This window comes from Glossina fuscipes, unplaced genomic scaffold (genome assembly GCF_014805625.2).
Source record: "Glossina fuscipes isolate IAEA_lab_2018 unplaced genomic scaffold, Yale_Gfus_2 28, whole genome shotgun sequence".
Taxonomy (NCBI): domain Eukaryota; kingdom Metazoa; phylum Arthropoda; class Insecta; order Diptera; family Glossinidae; genus Glossina; species Glossina fuscipes.
The window spans coordinates 3,018,913-3,037,344 of NW_023998423.1; the positions used below are offsets into that span (position 1 = coordinate 3,018,913).

Consider the following 18,432-nt stretch of genomic DNA (forward strand, 5'->3'; position numbering starts at 1 on the left):
TTAAGTACCATTCTTTGTTGGATTAAAGCACGTCAGAACACCAAATTTAATCCGAATTTTTCAAAAATTGCTACCTTTAGGTTGAATACAAATAATCAAGACGGACCGACAAGCTTAGATTGATTCAGAAAGTGATTCTGAACCGATAGATATAATATCTCAAGTGCTCCTATCTATTGCATGCATCCGTACAAATTAATATGCGCTTGCATCGTGAGTGGTGTAGGGTATAGCAATGTTTTTCAATCAAAACTAAAGTTCGGCAGTTTGAATTTACCATTCGACACCACTCGCTCGTTTTGATAATAATGTTCCAAAAAGGACATATTATTTTCAGCCAAGGTCTCTCCCTTTATCTTTCATGAAAGCCCCCATATGGGGGAGGATGCGCAAAATATCACAAAAATGTGATCATTTTTCAGTTTTCGTAGACCTTCCCTCGCCTCTGTCTCTCTCTATAGGTATTAAGCTCCAAAAAAGGGACCTATGTGATCCAAATTCCCTCTTGCTATTTTTGTGGTCAATTGCTACTCTTGACCAATTTTCATCGTTAAATATTAGAAATTAAGCCTTTTTCTGAAAGTATTTCTTTATTTATGAGAAATCTTATATGTAATGTGGTCCAGGGTACATGTGGTTTACATGTACCCCACTTAATTTTTCTATCGAGTAACTGCCACGAACAATTTTTTTATCATTGAAAGTAAACAATTAGTCCTTTTTGGCGTACACGGGTTCACATTTCCTGAGTGTCCTTATATGCGGTGGCAGCCACAAAATTGGCTTACGTGGTCTAAATTCGATAAGATTGATTTCCTTGTCAGTTTACTATTATGAACGAATTTCCGCTATGGAATATTGAACGTAAGGTTTTAGGGAAAGGTTATGTGAAAGGGAGTGCAAAAAATTACGCAAGGTGACCCAAACTTTTAATACCAATTTGGAATGTCGAAAATGCTATTGCTCAGCGGCCTTTTTCGAATAATTTTGAAAATTGGGTATAAAGCCGGGTTTCCATATAAAGCTTTTTCAGAATAAGGGGTTATACGGAGAGTGGTCGAGAAAGTGAACCGATGTGATCTATTTTCAATAGCGTTCGTCCTTGGGGTAGAACATGCCAGTGTGCAGGAATACATGAACAGTGGGCAAACGGACAGACAGACGGACAAGCTGTAGGAAGTGATTCTGAATCGATCGCTATAAGAAAACGTGCGGGTACCTAGAGTCTTTCCGGGTGTTGTGTGCAACTCCACAAACGTCATATTTCCTCTACTGCAAGTGAGTTGGATTATAATAAGTAAAAAAAAAGGATTATAGGGGGACATGGCTTACTATTAAATACTTTACACCATTTCCTTAAGAGTTATTCATATAACAAATTATGACGGGACTAGTTGAAAAAGTGAACCAATCGAAGCCATTTCCAATAGCGTCCGTCGTTGAGTCAAAGCACATCAGTACTCGGCCGGCTTTCATTGAAATATGTTAAAAATTGCGACTTGTAGGTTGATCACCAGAAAACAACACTAGACAAACGTAGGAAAACTTACTTTTATCACAAAAATAATTCAAATAATTGCACTTTAACGTAAGAATTTACAAAAAAATCAAATAAGTTGTGACTTGTTCACGAAACTATATGAAAATATCGAAAAGTGTTGTCATCTTCCAAATATAACTGAAAGGGTTTTTTTCTTTATTTTGTCTGCCCATATATTTATTTCAATTTTTCGATTTCATATGTAAGCCCTTATTATCCGTATAAAGCATCTCTTAATGTAATATAGCTTAAGATCTCTTCACATTGGATTCTTCTAAAATAGTTTTGGCAATTTTTTCTTATTGTGTTAAAAAAAAAAGAAGGGTTTTTTAGTTTTTATTTATGCGTTATTTGCTTGATCTATGTATGTATATCTATTTAACGGTTTAAACTAAACATATATAAAAATTATTTTATAAAAATTGCCTCTAGTTTATATCTCGGATGGTTTTTTAATTGCCTCTTACTTTCGATTCGCTTGCTTATCAGTCTCTCCGAAGTACAAATAAATGTTCTCTTTACGTTTTTTAGAAAAAAGAGATTTTATTGTTTTTTCTTCTCTGCGAACTCTTTCAAATTTGATGCCTTTGACGTCCCAAAGACGCTGTGTGCAGAGCAGCGGGTTTACAATTTTCGATGAGTAAACTCTCCGCTTTATTTAAATTCATTGTAGACTTGTCGTTGATGTGAGATCGTTTCATAGCAGTGCGTTTGCGCTCGCTATCCATATTGGCAGTTAGCTCGACAGTCTGTAGACTTTGCGCCCTTTGCAACGAAAGACGTAAAGGTTTCTTGGGTGGCGTAGGTCGATGCGCACGTATTTCCGATATAGTTTCGCCGTTAGTGATACGAGCTTTTGTCTTAATCGTATCATTATCACTGTCAAAATTCAAAGATTGAACACTTCGCATATCTGTGGGCGGTAAACGTGTACGTAACGTTTGAATATCATTGTGGCGCATATCGCGTCGGCGTTCCAATTGTCTGCAAATTTAGAAACAAAACATTAATCGATCTAAGGCTAGATAATTATGCAATTACCTGTTCTGTTGGTTTAACTGCTCAACACTGCGTGCCAACATTTGCATTTGGCCTTGAGCCTTTAGAGGATGACTTAACGACTTGTCGGAACGTTCTCTTTGTTTATCTTTGCTTTCCCGCTTATTTTCGGATTGCGTCCCGTAAGTTGTTCTTTCATTATGCAAAGACATTCGCGAAGCCGTTAATCCTGATTTAGTCGCCATTAGTAGGTTTAAATCGTGTCGACTATTCTCTCGAATTATAGTTTTAGTTATATGCGCAGTTGATTTACTTTTACTTAACACAATTTGTTTGGTCTCTTGTTCTGTTGGCTCATCGCCTAACAATTCGATAGGCTTACCCCCCACTAAAGTGGTTATGTAATTGCCTCTTTGAAAAATCAGAGGCTTATCAGACGGCGGTGTCGTGCATGGTGAAGATATACTTATGCTGGTAACATGACCGCTTGTTGCACAATTAATTTGATTATTTTGTTGTTGGCTGTGATGCTGATGCTGTTGGAGTTGTTGATCATGTTCTTGTTTGGCTGTTTGCAACTCTTTCACCTGTTCTTCCAGATACGAGATTCTGTGTTGCAAGCGGGTATTGTTTTCCTTCTCTTGATCAAGTTGCTTTTGCGGTATTGGGGCAGGCTTTTTACGCAACACTACCATTTGACTTTTACCGGTAATGCCGACTAGCTTTTGTAAATCTTCTTTGGTTTTACAAGTGACCAGTTTGCCATTTATCTCAAGGATGCGATCACCTTTGTAGAGACCATCGCCATCTAAGGCCCATTCGATATAAAAAGCCCCTGACGCTTCGGGTATTTCTTGAACGGACCAGCGTCCGGTACTTGCTTGGACAGCATGTAAGCTTAAAGCGACACCGGAAGACAGTTTACTGTTGAACAAGATCAGTACAAAAATACGAAATTAGATGAAATTTTCTCAATCTCTCATGGCTTACCTGTAGAGACTATGAGGCTCCAGTTTCGATTTCTCTAGTCTGGCCTGTAAAGCGCGTACTTCCTCAACAATCGATAATAATTGCAACTCTTCACGGCCCAAGGCATATTCCAATTCGGCTTGTCGTATGCGTACATCGATATTACTGCAAGAAATTACAAATTATTGGAATATGGTACAGTTTTGTAAAGCGAACTCACTCCGTGATGTCGAGTCTTTCTAGAGCGCTTTTCAAATTTCGTATTTTGATTTTTTTATTCTCAGTTTCAATTTTCAATTTTTGCAATTTCTGTTCAGCGGCCGGTTTCTCGGCCTCGTCTATGGGTGGTCCCGTCGGGCGAGGCAATTTACTAAGGCATAATTGTATACGCAAGTTTTGTATAACCGATTCTCTGTCTTGCAAAGCTGAACGTAATTCCTTAGATTCGCTGCGATTCGATCGCGTGGTAAGCGTACCGCACAGTGAAGCGCCCTTGCGCCGTCTACCAGTGGTAGCGTTTTGCGATATAGCAATTAGCTCAGTTTGTTTAAAAGGTTTATTCTCAGCATTGGCATGATAAACACTATATTTGGCAGTACATTTCGGATTCAGAAAAGTCTGTAAAGAAAATATACGTAAAAAAATACTGGTTTAATTTGCAGCCATAAGAGGTTTAAAATAGCGGCTAAAATATTTTTAATGAAAAAGCCAATCAAGTGAAAAGGATTATTCTAATGGTCAAAGTATTTCAAGTTCATTTTCGTGGGATCTTCCACACAAAATTACTAGCTGCAAGGGAACTTAGATAGGGCAGGATGCAGCCTAGGGCACAATATCGGCCCGACTGACAGGAAGGTGTTGGCTGTCCTTCTGTCTCCATAAAGGTTTTTCTATGAGTATTTCATGAATGTAAGCCTTTGTGGAGTGTTTGTTGCATATAAAGACAAGCCTCCGTATTACGGCCGAACTAGCCAGCTTTACAATGACACGAGGGTTTATCCGTTATATATATAATATATTATTCAGTTACACAAAAGTGTCTAACTTTGATTAGATGATTGAAGCAAGAAGCTTTCTTTCTCAAGGAGGAAGCCATTCAATGCTGAGTATCTCATTGATTCACACAAGTTGAAAAACGTAGATGCGTTCATCAATTTAAGAGTTCTCTTCGACCAAAGATTACGTTTTAATTTGCACATTGAGTTATATTTAAATAAAGCTAAGTCTGCGCTAGGTTTGATTAAGAGACGGTCAAGAGAGTTTAGGGATCCTTTCGTTACAAAAAGTCTATACATGTGCTTATTTTTGAAGATTATTATTATTATTATTATTGAAGATTCAACTGCAGTTGACAAGATTCTCATACAGTACCGCTCGAGTTAATAATATGAAGAAAGCCTTTTGTAAAGAGTTTTGTAAATATTTGAAAAGGCGACGATTATCGTCAAGAGTTTTTCTCGGAGATGGCAGGCAAGCGGATAGCGTAACTTATATAAAGGCATGAACATTCTTAAGATTACTCTCTGAAAACAATAACTGCGCTTACTCAACTTAAAAAAGATTACAGAAATGGCTACAAAATGCGACAGCCGACGATTGCCGACGATACTTGAGCATGCTTCGGTTGCGTAGTCGCCGTCCTATAGGTGTTATGTGAATTCAATTGAATCCGTTCAAGAGCAATTCTTGCTGTTTGCCCTTAGGAATTTAGATTGGGACCCACTTGGACCTACACTGGCCGTGGTGCCTTTGTGTTAGTTATGTACACACCTTTTCTCTTTTTTTTTTTTTCCTTTACCTCTCCTTATATACTTTGTATTAGTTTTTAATAATATTTAGTTTAAGATTTACTGTTAAGAGTCAATGGAATTCGGCTGTTAATTTATTTTAGCTGAGTTTCGTATATTAGTGAATAAATAAATAAATAAAAAATGTTACTTTCTGCTGGTCAAAAGTGGCAGAATAATAAAATACAAACAACAACATGCAGTGTTTGAATAGTTTTTATTTTTAAATATTTTGTAAATATTATCAAAAAGTGTTTTTTAAATAGGACGGAAAGCTATTTATTCTTAATTTTGTGGAATATCATGGATACCACACTCACGGTTCGCCGGCAAAGATTGATCTGTAAATAAATATGTTCAATGAATGTTCGGAAGCAATGAATGAATCGCAAGTAATGAAAAATTATTTCCTAAGTTAGGTTTTACCAATTTTTTTGGGATAAGGCAGGTTCAAATTATCCATAAGTGCAACAAATTCTTCCAGGCTTTTAGTTAAACGTGGATTATAGTTTTTCTCTTCCCATACGGTACTTTCCACTTGGCCTCTTGAAAGAAAATTTCGATTAAGAGATTTTTCCATATCCTTTGCTTTCTTTGCTATTCTTCCGCATTTACTTACTTGTAATCGTGTGCTGGATAGATGCGATAATTCGTTCCTAAAGTGAAGATTTTATTATGTACGTTTTCATAAAGGCTACGCGCATTGCCCTCTTGAAAATCAGTACGACCGCAACCGCGTATTAGCAAAGTGTCCCCTGTAAAAACGCAGCCCTGTTCATGTATAACATAAGTCATGCAACCATTGGTATGGCCTGGTGTTGCTAGGGTGTCAATTTTATGACGACCAAAGACAACACTATCTCCCTCGTTCAAATGTTTATCGGCTTTCGCGCCGCTAGCTTTTGATATAACCGATATGCAGCCGGGTAACAACTGTTTTAACCAACCCGTACCAGTTATATGATCAGCATGCATATGCGTGTTCACTAAGCAAAAACAAAAATTAATAGAATTTCGAGTATTAACTGAAACAGAAATAAATTCGAACATATCACTGGTAATTGACTTTTCCACGCTATTCTCTTAATCTAGACGGCTCAGCTCAGTTTAGTCAATTATTGATTGTGACGGTTTTTTTTTTTTTTTTTTTTTTTGAAGACCGTTTATAGACCGTTTCTCACTAAAGGAGTATCTAAGATGTAATGAGACCTTTACTTCGACGGTGAGCTAAATCTATGTCGTTTAAAATTAAGGTACAGGCTCTTTAATGCCACTTGCAGTACCGGCTATATTAAATTAATTGCCAAGGATGAACTTTACAGAAACTGAGAGGGATAGGGCCATTTCTACGAGCACGCGTTTCTTTTTTGTTTTACAAAAGTTTTTATATCTAAAAGGGCTTACACGTTTTATATTGTTCGACAAAAGCCAGCGAAAAACTGCATTTCTGGACTTCATAGGTCTACACGTCAGATTTCTTGTCGATAAAAAGTAAGCCTTGGGAAGTTTATCAACGGTTGATTGCAACACTACTTACTATAATTTATGCATACTTTCCTATGTATTTTAATTAATTTGATTTAATGCGATATTTTGCATATTTATTTTTAATGTTAAGTAAATTAAATATTGCTCTAATGTTTGCTTGGTAATCAATATATTGACTCACTTTCACTTTGAACCAATCTTTACGAACTTTCGTGTATAACTCTTAAGGAATTTTTTTTTAATCAAACGTTAGTTTTAAGCTAAAACAAATACGCTTTATCATTGTAATGAACTACTTCTCTGAAACCGGGACTTCGCGAATTGGATCCAAAGAACGCTTGTTTTTGCGGTTGTCGCATACACGCTAATGCTTTCATTATTTCGCGTAACTTACTTGCATATTTTAGTTTCAAACCCAATTCCTTAACAAGTTGAGCATCGCGTTTTGCTTGCTCCAACACGGGATCAATTATAACTGCTTCGTGCGTATTGAGATCGGCCAGCAGATATGTGTAGGTACTGCTCTCTAAATCAAAAAGCTATTAACAAAATTTTATAAGTAATTTTTTTTTTTTTAAATATTCTTAAAATAATTAATGAATAAATTTCTTACCTGACGAAAAAAGAAATCTGTGGTAAAACTAATACGAGGTAACATATCCATGTTGTTGCTATTGCTATGAGAAAGTCTTTGCTGGGCTGCTAAGCAAGAAATTTTCCGTATCTTAATATCTGACCGTTTAACTTGCAATAATACTGAGCGCCTTAGAGACGACAATAAACTAAATGCTACCGAATTCATGATGATGTTTCGTTTTATCGTTCTGCGCTCGGATAAAAAGAAAATATATTTTATTACAATGAAAACACTTGATTGAGCATTGAAAATGAGAAAAATTGTTTTCATTCAAGTTATGGTTACGTTTTGTGATTTACTCATATATATTATTGTTTTAGTGTTTGTACATTTGTCTCCTGACGCTAACGTTTCCATTTTAATATGCAATACTTACACGGAAGACCAAATAACAACTCAATGCAATGCAGTCAATTAATGATTATTCATTTGAAATGTTCTTCAGTAATTTTTCTTTCTTTTTTTTTTTTTTTTTTTTGAATGATTATCTGTGATTAGGCGTTATTATCAGTCACTAAATTTATTACAGAGATAATGTTTCTTGGTATAATTGCGGTGATCTGCAAAAAATAATTTCGCTAAATAAAGAATTTTTATTATTAATTTTTTCAATACTTACTTTTTCTATAACTTTTCCTTTTGTTATTTATCATCTCTTAGTAAATGAAATATGTTTTGTTTTTCTTTTAACTATGTGGCCTTAAACAGCTGTTCAACGCTTGCAAAAAAAAAACAATCAATTTCAACAAATTGATTTCAGCGAATATGTTTACATTAAGTAGTTCATCAGCTCACTTTGGTATAAAATATGAGAGAGAATGCATTCGTCTTGCATTGCAAACAAAAGCTGTTTTCTCTTTGCTCTCAGGTTGTGTTTATTTTGCAAAAGCTTTTATTTCTTATTATTTCTATGCCGAAGATATTATAGCTCGTATGAGAGCTCGTATGGCTCGCTCATTTAATTACTCTCATACGAGCCGAAATTTGTTTACAATTACAAATGCAAAAGTGCTAATTCTAGATATGCTCAACTCATCCTATCGTTTGTATCGTAACAAAAATAATGAAAGTCTACACAGACTCCATGCATTGTATATATACATATATATTTATGCAAGACGATGATATATATATCATCGTCGTCATTTTTATATATATCATCGTATATATACACATATCATCGTCATCGATAGTTGATGGAATATGTAGATACGATGTCACGATGATATTTGTCATATCTACATATATGAGGACGGTATGTATAGGCAATGATATATAGATACAATAACGACAATACATATGTATACATATTGATGTCTATTTGCACAGATTATTATTGCAATTGTTCAGCATGTTTTCCTATCCGCGAGCGAAGAATAGGATTCTACCACACTCTCGATCAGCGTTGCATTCTGTGTAATAATAAGTATGTCCTTCCGCCTATCTGCTGTTAAAACGCTTGCAGCCTGGAAACTGAAAATCCATGGCTAAAATCTGTCATACAAATTCGTAATTCATGGTCATGGAGCAGATTTTAAATCGAGCACAATCCCCCCATCAATTACGTCCGCTACATAAAAGAAGAATAAATTATTATTGGAAACAAAAATTTTTGTGTGAAACGCCGTGGAAACATAAACAAAAGATTGGACTTAAAACGCGCCATAAATATTTTGTAAAATCAGCGTTCTAAGACCAGTTTCAGAAAGCTAGTGCCCTGTCGTGAACGGCTCGATCTACCAGCTGACACATTTAATAAAATCTTTTCGAATTCTAACCGATATAGGAGATATCAAAGATTCTGCCTAAGACGATTAATTAAGCCTTCTTTAGATTATTTTTTTTTTTTATTCCAACCGAATTTATTTACTGAGAGCTTTCTTTGAAAAATACCACGCGATCATCCTCATAAAATTTAAGTCAATAAACTTTTCTAGGAAAATTATGTAAAACGCGTTTTTTTAATTATAGCACAAAAAAAACTTATTGTACGCTATACCACCTCTGATACAAAGGTATATTGAGTTGGTGTAAATGTATACAACTGTCTTTCATTATACCGATCGATTTAGAATCACTCTCTAAATCGGTATAGCCTTGTTTGTGCGTCCGTCTGTCTGGCAGATATTTTTGCGATCAGCCTGCAGGTCGCCATTTGTGAGATATTTTGATGAAATTTGATACATCAACGGGTTTTGCCTCAGGGCCAAATGCTGGTGAAAATGGTCCCGATCGGACGGTTCTTCCGCCCACTTCCCATATAATATCCAATTTTCAAAATTCGTTACATGAAGACCTGTAGTGTGGAGTAGGATATTTAATGTTGAAGCGTGGCCAACTGGTAGTATACACACTTGTTCGTGAAAGAACTTCGTTTGAAAATGTGTGTAGAGAATGCCGATTGGAATGGAAACCAAATTTTTCTCAAAGCACTCCCACATTGTTTTCCATAATGTAGACGTGTATCGTATTCAAAGCATCGCCCATAATTTCCCAAAAATTTTGCACAATTTTTTTGGCAACGGAATTGTACTTCGAGAGGGGAACGTTTCATATTTTGACACAATTTAAAAATGGATGCATTTCTTGATGTCGCCAAAATCCAAACTGCAATTTAAGCAAATAAGTACTCTAGCGTTAATCGATGTAAATGATAACAAGCCCGTGGAAAATATGGATATATGAGAAGATCCTCAAGATAATTCAAGCGGCTTTTTAAAAGATATTCGAGCATTCCCGTGCAGAACAGCGCACAAATAACATATGAGTGATGTTCTTAACTACACAGAATCACATGCTCGTACTTACAGATGATGATAAAGAATCTCTTCTTTTGATGTCTTCAGGATTGCATTCCACTTAACGAAAAGTTTAATACAATATCCTTCGGCTCCTATTCACACGAGACCAAATTTTCTTTACCAAATAAAACGTTATATGCGGAGTAGTTGAATAAGTAAATCGACCCGAATGGCGTTCCTTCGTGTGTCAGAGCACGTCAGTGTGCCAAATTGCATCGAAAAAGCTCTGAACACAAAAATACTTGAACGGGTGGGCAAGCGGAATGACGGACTGACACACATCAGATTTGTGTGAACACAGTGCAATTTATCCGCTAACCTGCCCACCTAAAACTTATTTCTTTGCGATGAATTGGTAGCGCCTAACGACTTGACTAAGTACTTCTAAAGCTCTTCTCTAAGCTTTACTTTACTAAAGAGATTAATTACTCCAAGATTTTTAATATTTTGCACTTCGAAAAATCACGCCTGCGGTTATTTTCAGTTTTTTCATTTTTGCCCAAACAAATGGACAAGTAAGAGCAAGATCGAAACTTTAGTAGTCGATTAGATATTTCTTTCGCAAGCCAGAAGAGGGCGCCCTTCGAATTTGTCAAATAGCTTACTATTGATTACTAGTGTGACGGCTGGTGTTGCAAGCTTTTAAACACTTCTTTAGAACCTTTTGCAATGATCAGGAGGAAAAAAAGCGCTTGTGAAAAGGTCATAACATAAACTGAATAATTAATATTAACATCATTATTATGGAAAGAGAGAGAGAGAGAGTAAGAGAGAGGCACAGGGAGAGAGAGAGCGAGAGATCCTAAGATAAATACAAATATTTTAAGGAAACGTGACTATTTTTTCTCCACATAAGGCAAGCATGCGCATAATTAAAAATAAATAACGAAAAAATGACTAAACAAACAACTTCGCTATAAAGCAACAACAACGATAGCTATTGTGAATTGAACTCGCTGTGAACCCTTAATAGGGGAATTAAATAAAATTTTGTATTGTTTGCAGACAACAATCAAAACATAAATACTATGAACATGCATTGTATGACTGTTTTTTTTATTTATATATATATGTATATATTTTTTTTTTTTTGTTTAAATATGCGGAGTATTTTAAAATATTTTTTTCTATGAAATAATTAAACAGCACTTTGGGCGTTTAAAAGAAATTATTAAAAAAAAAAAAATAAAACAACAAAAAAATAAGAAAGTATTGCTCGTGTCAGAGCGAATATGTGATACCTTTCATATGACTGCCGACGTACGCATCAATTTGAAGCCCAATTTTTGAACTTCAGCCGAAGCTGAAATGCTAAGCAATCATTTTCGATTCTGCTTTTAGAAGTTTAGTTGCGAGAACTGCATTAACATAGCGCAAAAGGAAGGAATCTGATCTTACGGACCACGTCTACGGGACGTACTTATGTATGTACGATATGCGCGTACCCACATACAGGAATGCATGCATACACACCATCTGTATAACTTATGCATCCAACATGTGCGTATGTATATTCTGCACGTGAAATTCACCTGAGTGGTATATATATATATATATATATATATATATAGTTAACAGGGATATTGCTAAAGCTAAAGCAACTATTGCCAGCGAATGCTGTGAAGCTGTTATACACTATCCATCTGCAAAGGTGGTGACGGCCATACTTTTAAATTCCCTTAAAATGTGTATGTGTGTACATCTTAGCGGACTTTCGTATATACAAGGAGTGAAAGCGAACATGCTGTGGTAAGCGTCCAGCTTTGACTGCAGCCGTATCAGTGAGGCGATGGGCAGTATTTTTGTGAACTGAAATATTTGATTCCCTTAGTAAACTATCTCATTATAGACGTGTTAATTGGTTCGTTACGATCATTTTTGTACTCGTGCGTTAGTTGGGAATATCTGTGTATATGTTGCTTGCTGAAAATCCCAGTTGGAGGTTTTTGCTTATTGATGGAGAGAATGCGTTCTCTTTCAATTCCGTCTATTATCAGCGGCTAAGACTTTGTATTCCAAGCTTTATTCTATTTCAATTTTATGAAACATTTAGCGCTTCAAGAGAAGACGGACAGACAGACAGATGTGGCTAATCGAGATGATTCGAGATCAATTTTCGTGACCGCGAACATTCCAAGAGCAAACAGGCGGACCGAGCAATTTAATACAAGGCCATTTTCTGATAGTTTCTGAGTACAAAAATTTATTTTGCAGCGAAAGTAATTGCTGAACCATTAAAAAACACAACAACAATAGCAACTTCTGAAATCTACAAAAGCATATAGTTTATGCAGACAATTGGCGAAGCAATTGCTATGTTTTACTCCCTCGTAATTACGTGGTCTTGAACAAATACAATTCAGTGCATTCCTATTCAATTTCAAATGAAATTTAAGATTTTAGTTTAATAAAAAAAAAAAAAAATGCATTAAGTTAATCAAATCGCTTGTAACTCAAAAAAGATAAAAAAATTGAATTAACATTTTCGATTTATGTGTGTGCGTGCGTATGTGTTTATCCGCGTGCATTCACTAAGAGGGAAAGATTAATTTTTGCTCTAGCAAGTCACCTTAGAAGCATGCTTTTTATACCAATTTTCTGTCTGACAAAGAAGCACAACTTCAGAATAAGTAAAGGAAATTTAAAAGTGAGGCTGTCATCACCTTAGTAGGCAGTCCAATCATAGGCGATAACTGCCTTAGCAATATCTCCATAGCTGCGGACCACGTCATTGTGATGCTTTCTAATTTTCAATCTTAAGAAAAAGGGTTATACGGCAGATATTTCTCCATAAATGGTTAGCAACCTTTACTTGTATGAAAAAACAAATATAAAAATATTTAAAACTAAGCAATTTTTTCTGTCTGTCCACCAAATGTCCACCAATTGATTGTTTTAGTCCTATTTTTGCGCCAAATCTACGTAATCACAAAAAGGGGATAAGAAACTGAAATCGGGCCCGAATCCATCCTTGATAGATTAAAAACCTATGGCTAAAAAAGTCTGCCTTCTTGTAAGCTCATAATAAAATATAGACTAAGATAATTTTGAAGAAGCACCGACAGTTTCTTCATATTTTCGTCTGTAGGTTTTGATCTCCTGAAGATATTCCCATAGGTCGGCTAGGCTCACACTCAAGTTTAGTCCAATTGGTTTACTTACTGGCATGTTCGCCATCCAATTACAAATAGATCGGAAGTAAAATGTTCCACGTGGTTCAATATTTCTTTTAAATTCCTGTCTGCATGTTGCGCACAAAGTCGTCACCGAAGGAATAAAAAACTAAGAGAAAAACTCAATTTCTTTCCGAATTTCAGCCTTAGGTTGCTACTTCGGATCGATAGCGAAATCTTGTTTGACTAGAGCACCAATAAGCGAGGTCGGTCTTTTTTGGAAAGAGTGACATTTAAATCAATCCTCTAGGAAATTAGTCTTGGTTTTCTTGAAAAGGAAAATGTATTGGTAATAGGTACCAGTACCAATGATCTATATTTACTGCATAGCCGAGTGGATAAGAGTCGCAACTATCAAGTCGGTATTCGCGGGTTCAAATCTTAATCTCAGTGCCATTCGACAGCACTTGTTCGTAACCATATTGGCTGGTCTGGCTGTGAACACCTACCGATGGGACACGCTTTCTACGCCTTTCTCTCTTCCAAACGTATCGGCGACATACCGCGAGTGAGAAAAAACAAAGGAATTCGCTTTGTAACTATCATCTAGAACAGGGGTGGGTGGACAACTTTCCTCGTGTAAGGGTCAATTTCAATTTTCCTCTCGCTACGGGAGCCAGAACAAGTTCCACTTGCGAAGACATATACAAGCCATTTGTGACATTGTTATGTGCGAGCAGTTTGAATGATTTGGAATTTTAAACATAGCGTCCCCATCTGATCTACAATCATTAATTTAGAAACCATCATCCCGCCCCCTTCATTCAATAGCGCAGGAAGAAGTACAAGTTTTTCAAGCCAGGTGTAAAAATAAATGATTGTTCTCGATTCAGTTATGTCCGTCTGCCATGTCGGCTCGCTTATTTCTCCTCTCTAGTCTAAACAAGGTGAACACTTCATTTCACGTACATTAAGTGAGAGGAGTTCACAATTCGCTCTAAACAGCCTATAAATATTTTACAAGTTTCTTGAATTAATTTTTAACATGTGAAGCGAAGCGATTAGTTTGATGACTGTGATGAATAATAATAATGTTGAAACATAAACTACAAAAAATGTAATAAGTATTTCATGATAGACGTAAATTGAGCAAAGGAAGAAAGAAAGAAAAACATTGCTTCGTGCCTGTTTGTTATGCTTTTGGCACTTACCATGGAAGCCGATTTTTGTTTAGCGAATGCACGATGTGCCGGAGATATGGGTTCACTGATCACGCTTCCGGTATCCATAGTAGTACAACTCTATTAAACTGAAAATACAAAAGCAATAAAGAAATGTTTAATCATTTAAAAGCAGTCTGCAAAACATTTTTAATTAAGTTTAAGAAGTTGAAAGAGAAGTTCTGACGTCTTTTGAAAAACCTTTCTTTCAACTTATATTAGAGACAAAAAAAAAACATTTTTTAATGCATTGCACTACACGTAGGACGTAAATTGGTTTTTGGTGTTTGCCGCCTTTTTGGTCATTTCTGAAGAGGAAAGTGGCAGCATTTGCTGGTTTACAAATACTTTTGCAGGAATTAAGGCTTTTTCTCGCCATTGCAATTATTATGACAGATGGCTACGAATTGCCCAACTTTGCGATTTTTTTTGTTTCTGTGTTGACTAGTCAATTAGGGGAAGTGACCTGTACGTGCGAGTAAAAAAGGTTATAAGAACAGAAGGATGGAGAGAGGGAGTAGCCCGTGTGTACGGTTCATTTAAGAAGACCACTGCTATTAGATACCAGATACCAGACTTCCAGAGGGAGAGGGTATAAGTGCAGAACAGAATTGCAGTCGCGGCAGCGCGTCCTGCGATAGGCAATTTCAAGCCAAGATGACGGAAATACTGAGAAATCTTTGCACTCCTGGCAAAGGACTTGGTTGGTGAACCAAACCCTTTTATCTCTGTAGAATGGATTCACAGGGCCACACAGTTCACATTACACCAAGCTCGAGGGTATCGAGGGTTTCGGACAAACTTCCGTCACATCTGAGCCCCTGAACTTTTCGCTGTATGCGGCCGCGCGTGCACAAGTGAGATTTTGGGGGATTCCGCGCTTACATGCGGTTCATGTTCTAATAATATTGGGAACATAAAGGCGGTGTGAATGCTACGGACATCGGTGGCAGTGAAGAATTTCTTGCACTGCTTTAGGAAACCTGATAAGTTCTGTTCAACGAACGTCATTTTGTATACTCATGTCCTGAACATTAAGGGATACCGATTCCTATACATTGACACCACCATATTTTTGTAGGGTCTCAACTTAACGCGTTTATTGCGTATTTCGGTATTACTAGGCCTTCTAGTGAGAGAGAATGAGTGACACGAAGTGCTGAATAAATTGAACAGAAAATTGTCAGGTATAGAAGATCGTTGATGAGCATCAAGAAGACACATGGAGAAAGAGCGGAGCCATGTGGTACACCTGCATTGAAGTACAGTTATGTTTAAGCTGTAATTCTGTCACGGTTTAGAGCTTACTTTTATAAGGTAATTTGGTAAAAATAGCTCCAAAAAGCAGAATTTGAATTTGTGTAACTTTTTTGTAAACCATTTTTATATACATTCGCGAAGTGTCCACACAACATCTCACATTTTACATCACTGCTGCAGAGCTCTGTTAATGAAGTTGGTAAATGTTTTTCCTAATTAAATTCAAATTTATCTCTGCACCCATTATTTTTACTATAATGAAAAGGGAGCTTACTTTTCGAGGGCGTCGTTGGTAATCTTTTCTTCTTGACAACTATTAACAAGTTATGGAGTTGCTGGACGTTCATCCTTTCTGCTTTTTTATAACCTGGTAACATTCAGAGCCGTGCCAGAGCACGTAACAAGACAGTCAGCCAACTATTTTTGTTGTGCGAGTCGCAACAAAACTTGCTTTCAGTGAGGGGAAAAGTGTTATGGTTTGGGTATTAAGACGCGGAGAGCAACACCTTCTGCTAAATGCGAAACTTTTTTTGCAATTTTCTTTTTTTTTATATTATATCAACCAGTCACTTGGAGAATGTCCCTTGTACGAATAACGAGTTTTTGCCCGAGAATAGTAGGGGAAGGGAAAAAGAATCGAAGTTGCGGCATTCTAGTGGATGCGGAGACAATTGCTAAAGGTGCATTTACTAACTGAGCACTGGCCCACCGCGATGAGATTTGAATTCGCAAATCACGACTTGGTAGTCGCGACTCTTGTCTACTCGACTACGCATCAGGTGGTTCTCGGTACTTTTTTCTTGGATTGTGAAGCCAATATCTGTAATGAGACATAAGGCTTATAGCCTTTCGCAGGGAAGTCATTTAAGCTGCGTTGGTTTATTTCAAAAAAATTTTAAAAGCAAAATTATTAGACATGCATTACAACAGTTTCCCTCTCACCTAAGACCTTTTCATTGTTATGCTCTAAAGCACTTGTGGTACAAGCACATATTTACGCCGCACGCACGTGAGTTACATCCACCTTTTATTACGCCAATCGATTCAGAATCCCTTCCTGAATCGATCTACGGCCTTCTGTCCGTGTATCTGTAGCTGACGTCCGTCAGCTCGTCTTGTTTATTTGTGTTCAACCTATAAGCCGAGGCATTCGATAATTTCGAGATGTTTTGGCGAAATTGGATAGACGACCTGCTTTAGAACAACTGCTTGTGAAAATGTTTCGGAGCGGATCACTTTTTCGACCATTTCCCATAAAATCTACCATTTTGAAAATTCGTTAGATGAATAACTTTTTTAAGCGAACCAATGTAAAGCATTTAGCTGTGTGTCTAATTATAGTGTTTTCACTCATTGTTATTATTGTAATTTCTTGAAATCAAAGAAATACATTTTTGCATTAAAGCAAGAACAAAACAATAGCAGGTAAACCCTCCCTCGCCCTATTGACTTATCCGTCATTCTTATTAACATTTTTTTAATTCAAGTGTATTTACATATTTTAAAGTTTAATTCACCCCTTCAACGCTTTGAACCTTACGAAGACAAATTACCGTTCAGGTTATCTCAAGTGTTCCAAATTATAGGCAACTAAAACAACTGTATTTGAAAGAACATTATTTTCGCATGCTTGTATGTATGCATGTGTATTATGTAATTCGAAATAGTTTTGGATAAGATGTTGGTGTTTTTCTGTTCCTCTTCCACTTTTGAAACCATACTTTGTAAGCAAGAAAGTTATAAAAAAAAAGAAAGAAAAACTTTAGGAAATATTCTCACATTAATTAACTAAACAAAAGAAGACTACAAGAAAAAAAAAAGTGCCTTTAACCAAACCCTTTAAAAGAAAGTCTATTTACTTATTCCCATCACCGTCACCTTCCTTTTACTATTGCACCGTAAAAACAATACCAAAAAAAAGAAGAAAAAAAAAACCCAAAACTATAATTACATATATATAGAAAAGGTAAATTTGTTATACCTTTACTTTAATGCAAAAAAAAAAAAAAATAAAAAAATAAAAAAAAATAAAAAATAAATAAATAAAAGAAAAGAAGAAATAAATAGTTTTTCTAAAAAAAAAAAAAAACGTCTTCATACACGCAATATATGTACACACACACACACACACGCGCGCGCACACATCCACGTATATGCATGCATATCTATCGCTTGCGTATATAATATATATTGCTTGCATTGTAGTACATTGATCGTTCTAAGCCACTGAACCATAACCAAGGAGTTGATAAATGCATTTACACATAAACTGTATGCGCGCAAACTTAGCTAGCTATCTGCCTATGCATGCATGGCTATATCGCCATATGTACACATGTATATTTATTTGCCATACAATCAATGTACAAATATATGCGTTTGCCACTATTGCTCTATTGGTTTTGCTTGACTACTTAATTCTAAGTGCATATATATTACCGATCAATTTTATTAACTTTATTAATATGTTTGGGTTTTTGTTTACATGTTTCTGCTACGCTCCACACACATCTCACGAGGTATATTAAATTAACTTAATGCTTGCAAAGCACAAAAATAAGTACCGAAGATCTCATCTCAATTGTGCATTGTCTTAAGATTTGTTTAATTACAGTATT

At 36.1% G+C, this 18,432-nt stretch overlaps 2 protein-coding genes across 2 annotated transcripts in view; both read right to left on the reverse strand.

Moving 5' to 3' along the window:
• Positions 1-1,904: 1,904 nt before the first annotated feature.
• Positions 1,905-18,432, reverse strand: part of LOC119636808 — a 33,130-nt gene continuing 16,602 nt past the window's right edge. Inside the window, exons 2-6 of the mRNA XM_038032447.1 lie at positions 14,546-14,643; positions 3,729-4,126; positions 3,530-3,673; positions 2,582-3,463; positions 1,905-2,524 (exon numbers count right to left, since the gene is read on the reverse strand). Coding sequence (XP_037888375.1) covers positions 2,113-2,524; positions 2,582-3,463; positions 3,530-3,673; positions 3,729-4,126; positions 14,546-14,623 — 1,914 coding nt within the window. The 5' untranslated portion in view covers positions 14,624-14,643 and the 3' untranslated portion in view covers positions 1,905-2,112. The remainder of the gene's footprint in view (positions 2,525-2,581; positions 3,464-3,529; positions 3,674-3,728; positions 4,127-14,545; positions 14,644-18,432) is intronic.
• On the reverse strand, positions 5,520-8,186 carry LOC119636809 (persulfide dioxygenase ETHE1, mitochondrial). The gene is made up of 7 exons (XM_038032448.1): positions 8,040-8,186; positions 7,797-7,980; positions 7,397-7,607; positions 7,178-7,322; positions 5,915-6,281; positions 5,722-5,840; positions 5,520-5,636 (listed from the first exon to the last, which is right to left on the reverse strand). The coding sequence occupies exons 3-7, from the start codon at positions 7,583-7,585 to the stop codon at positions 5,581-5,583; spliced, it is 876 nt and encodes a 291-aa protein (XP_037888376.1). The 5' UTR covers positions 7,586-7,607; positions 7,797-7,980; positions 8,040-8,186; the 3' UTR covers positions 5,520-5,580.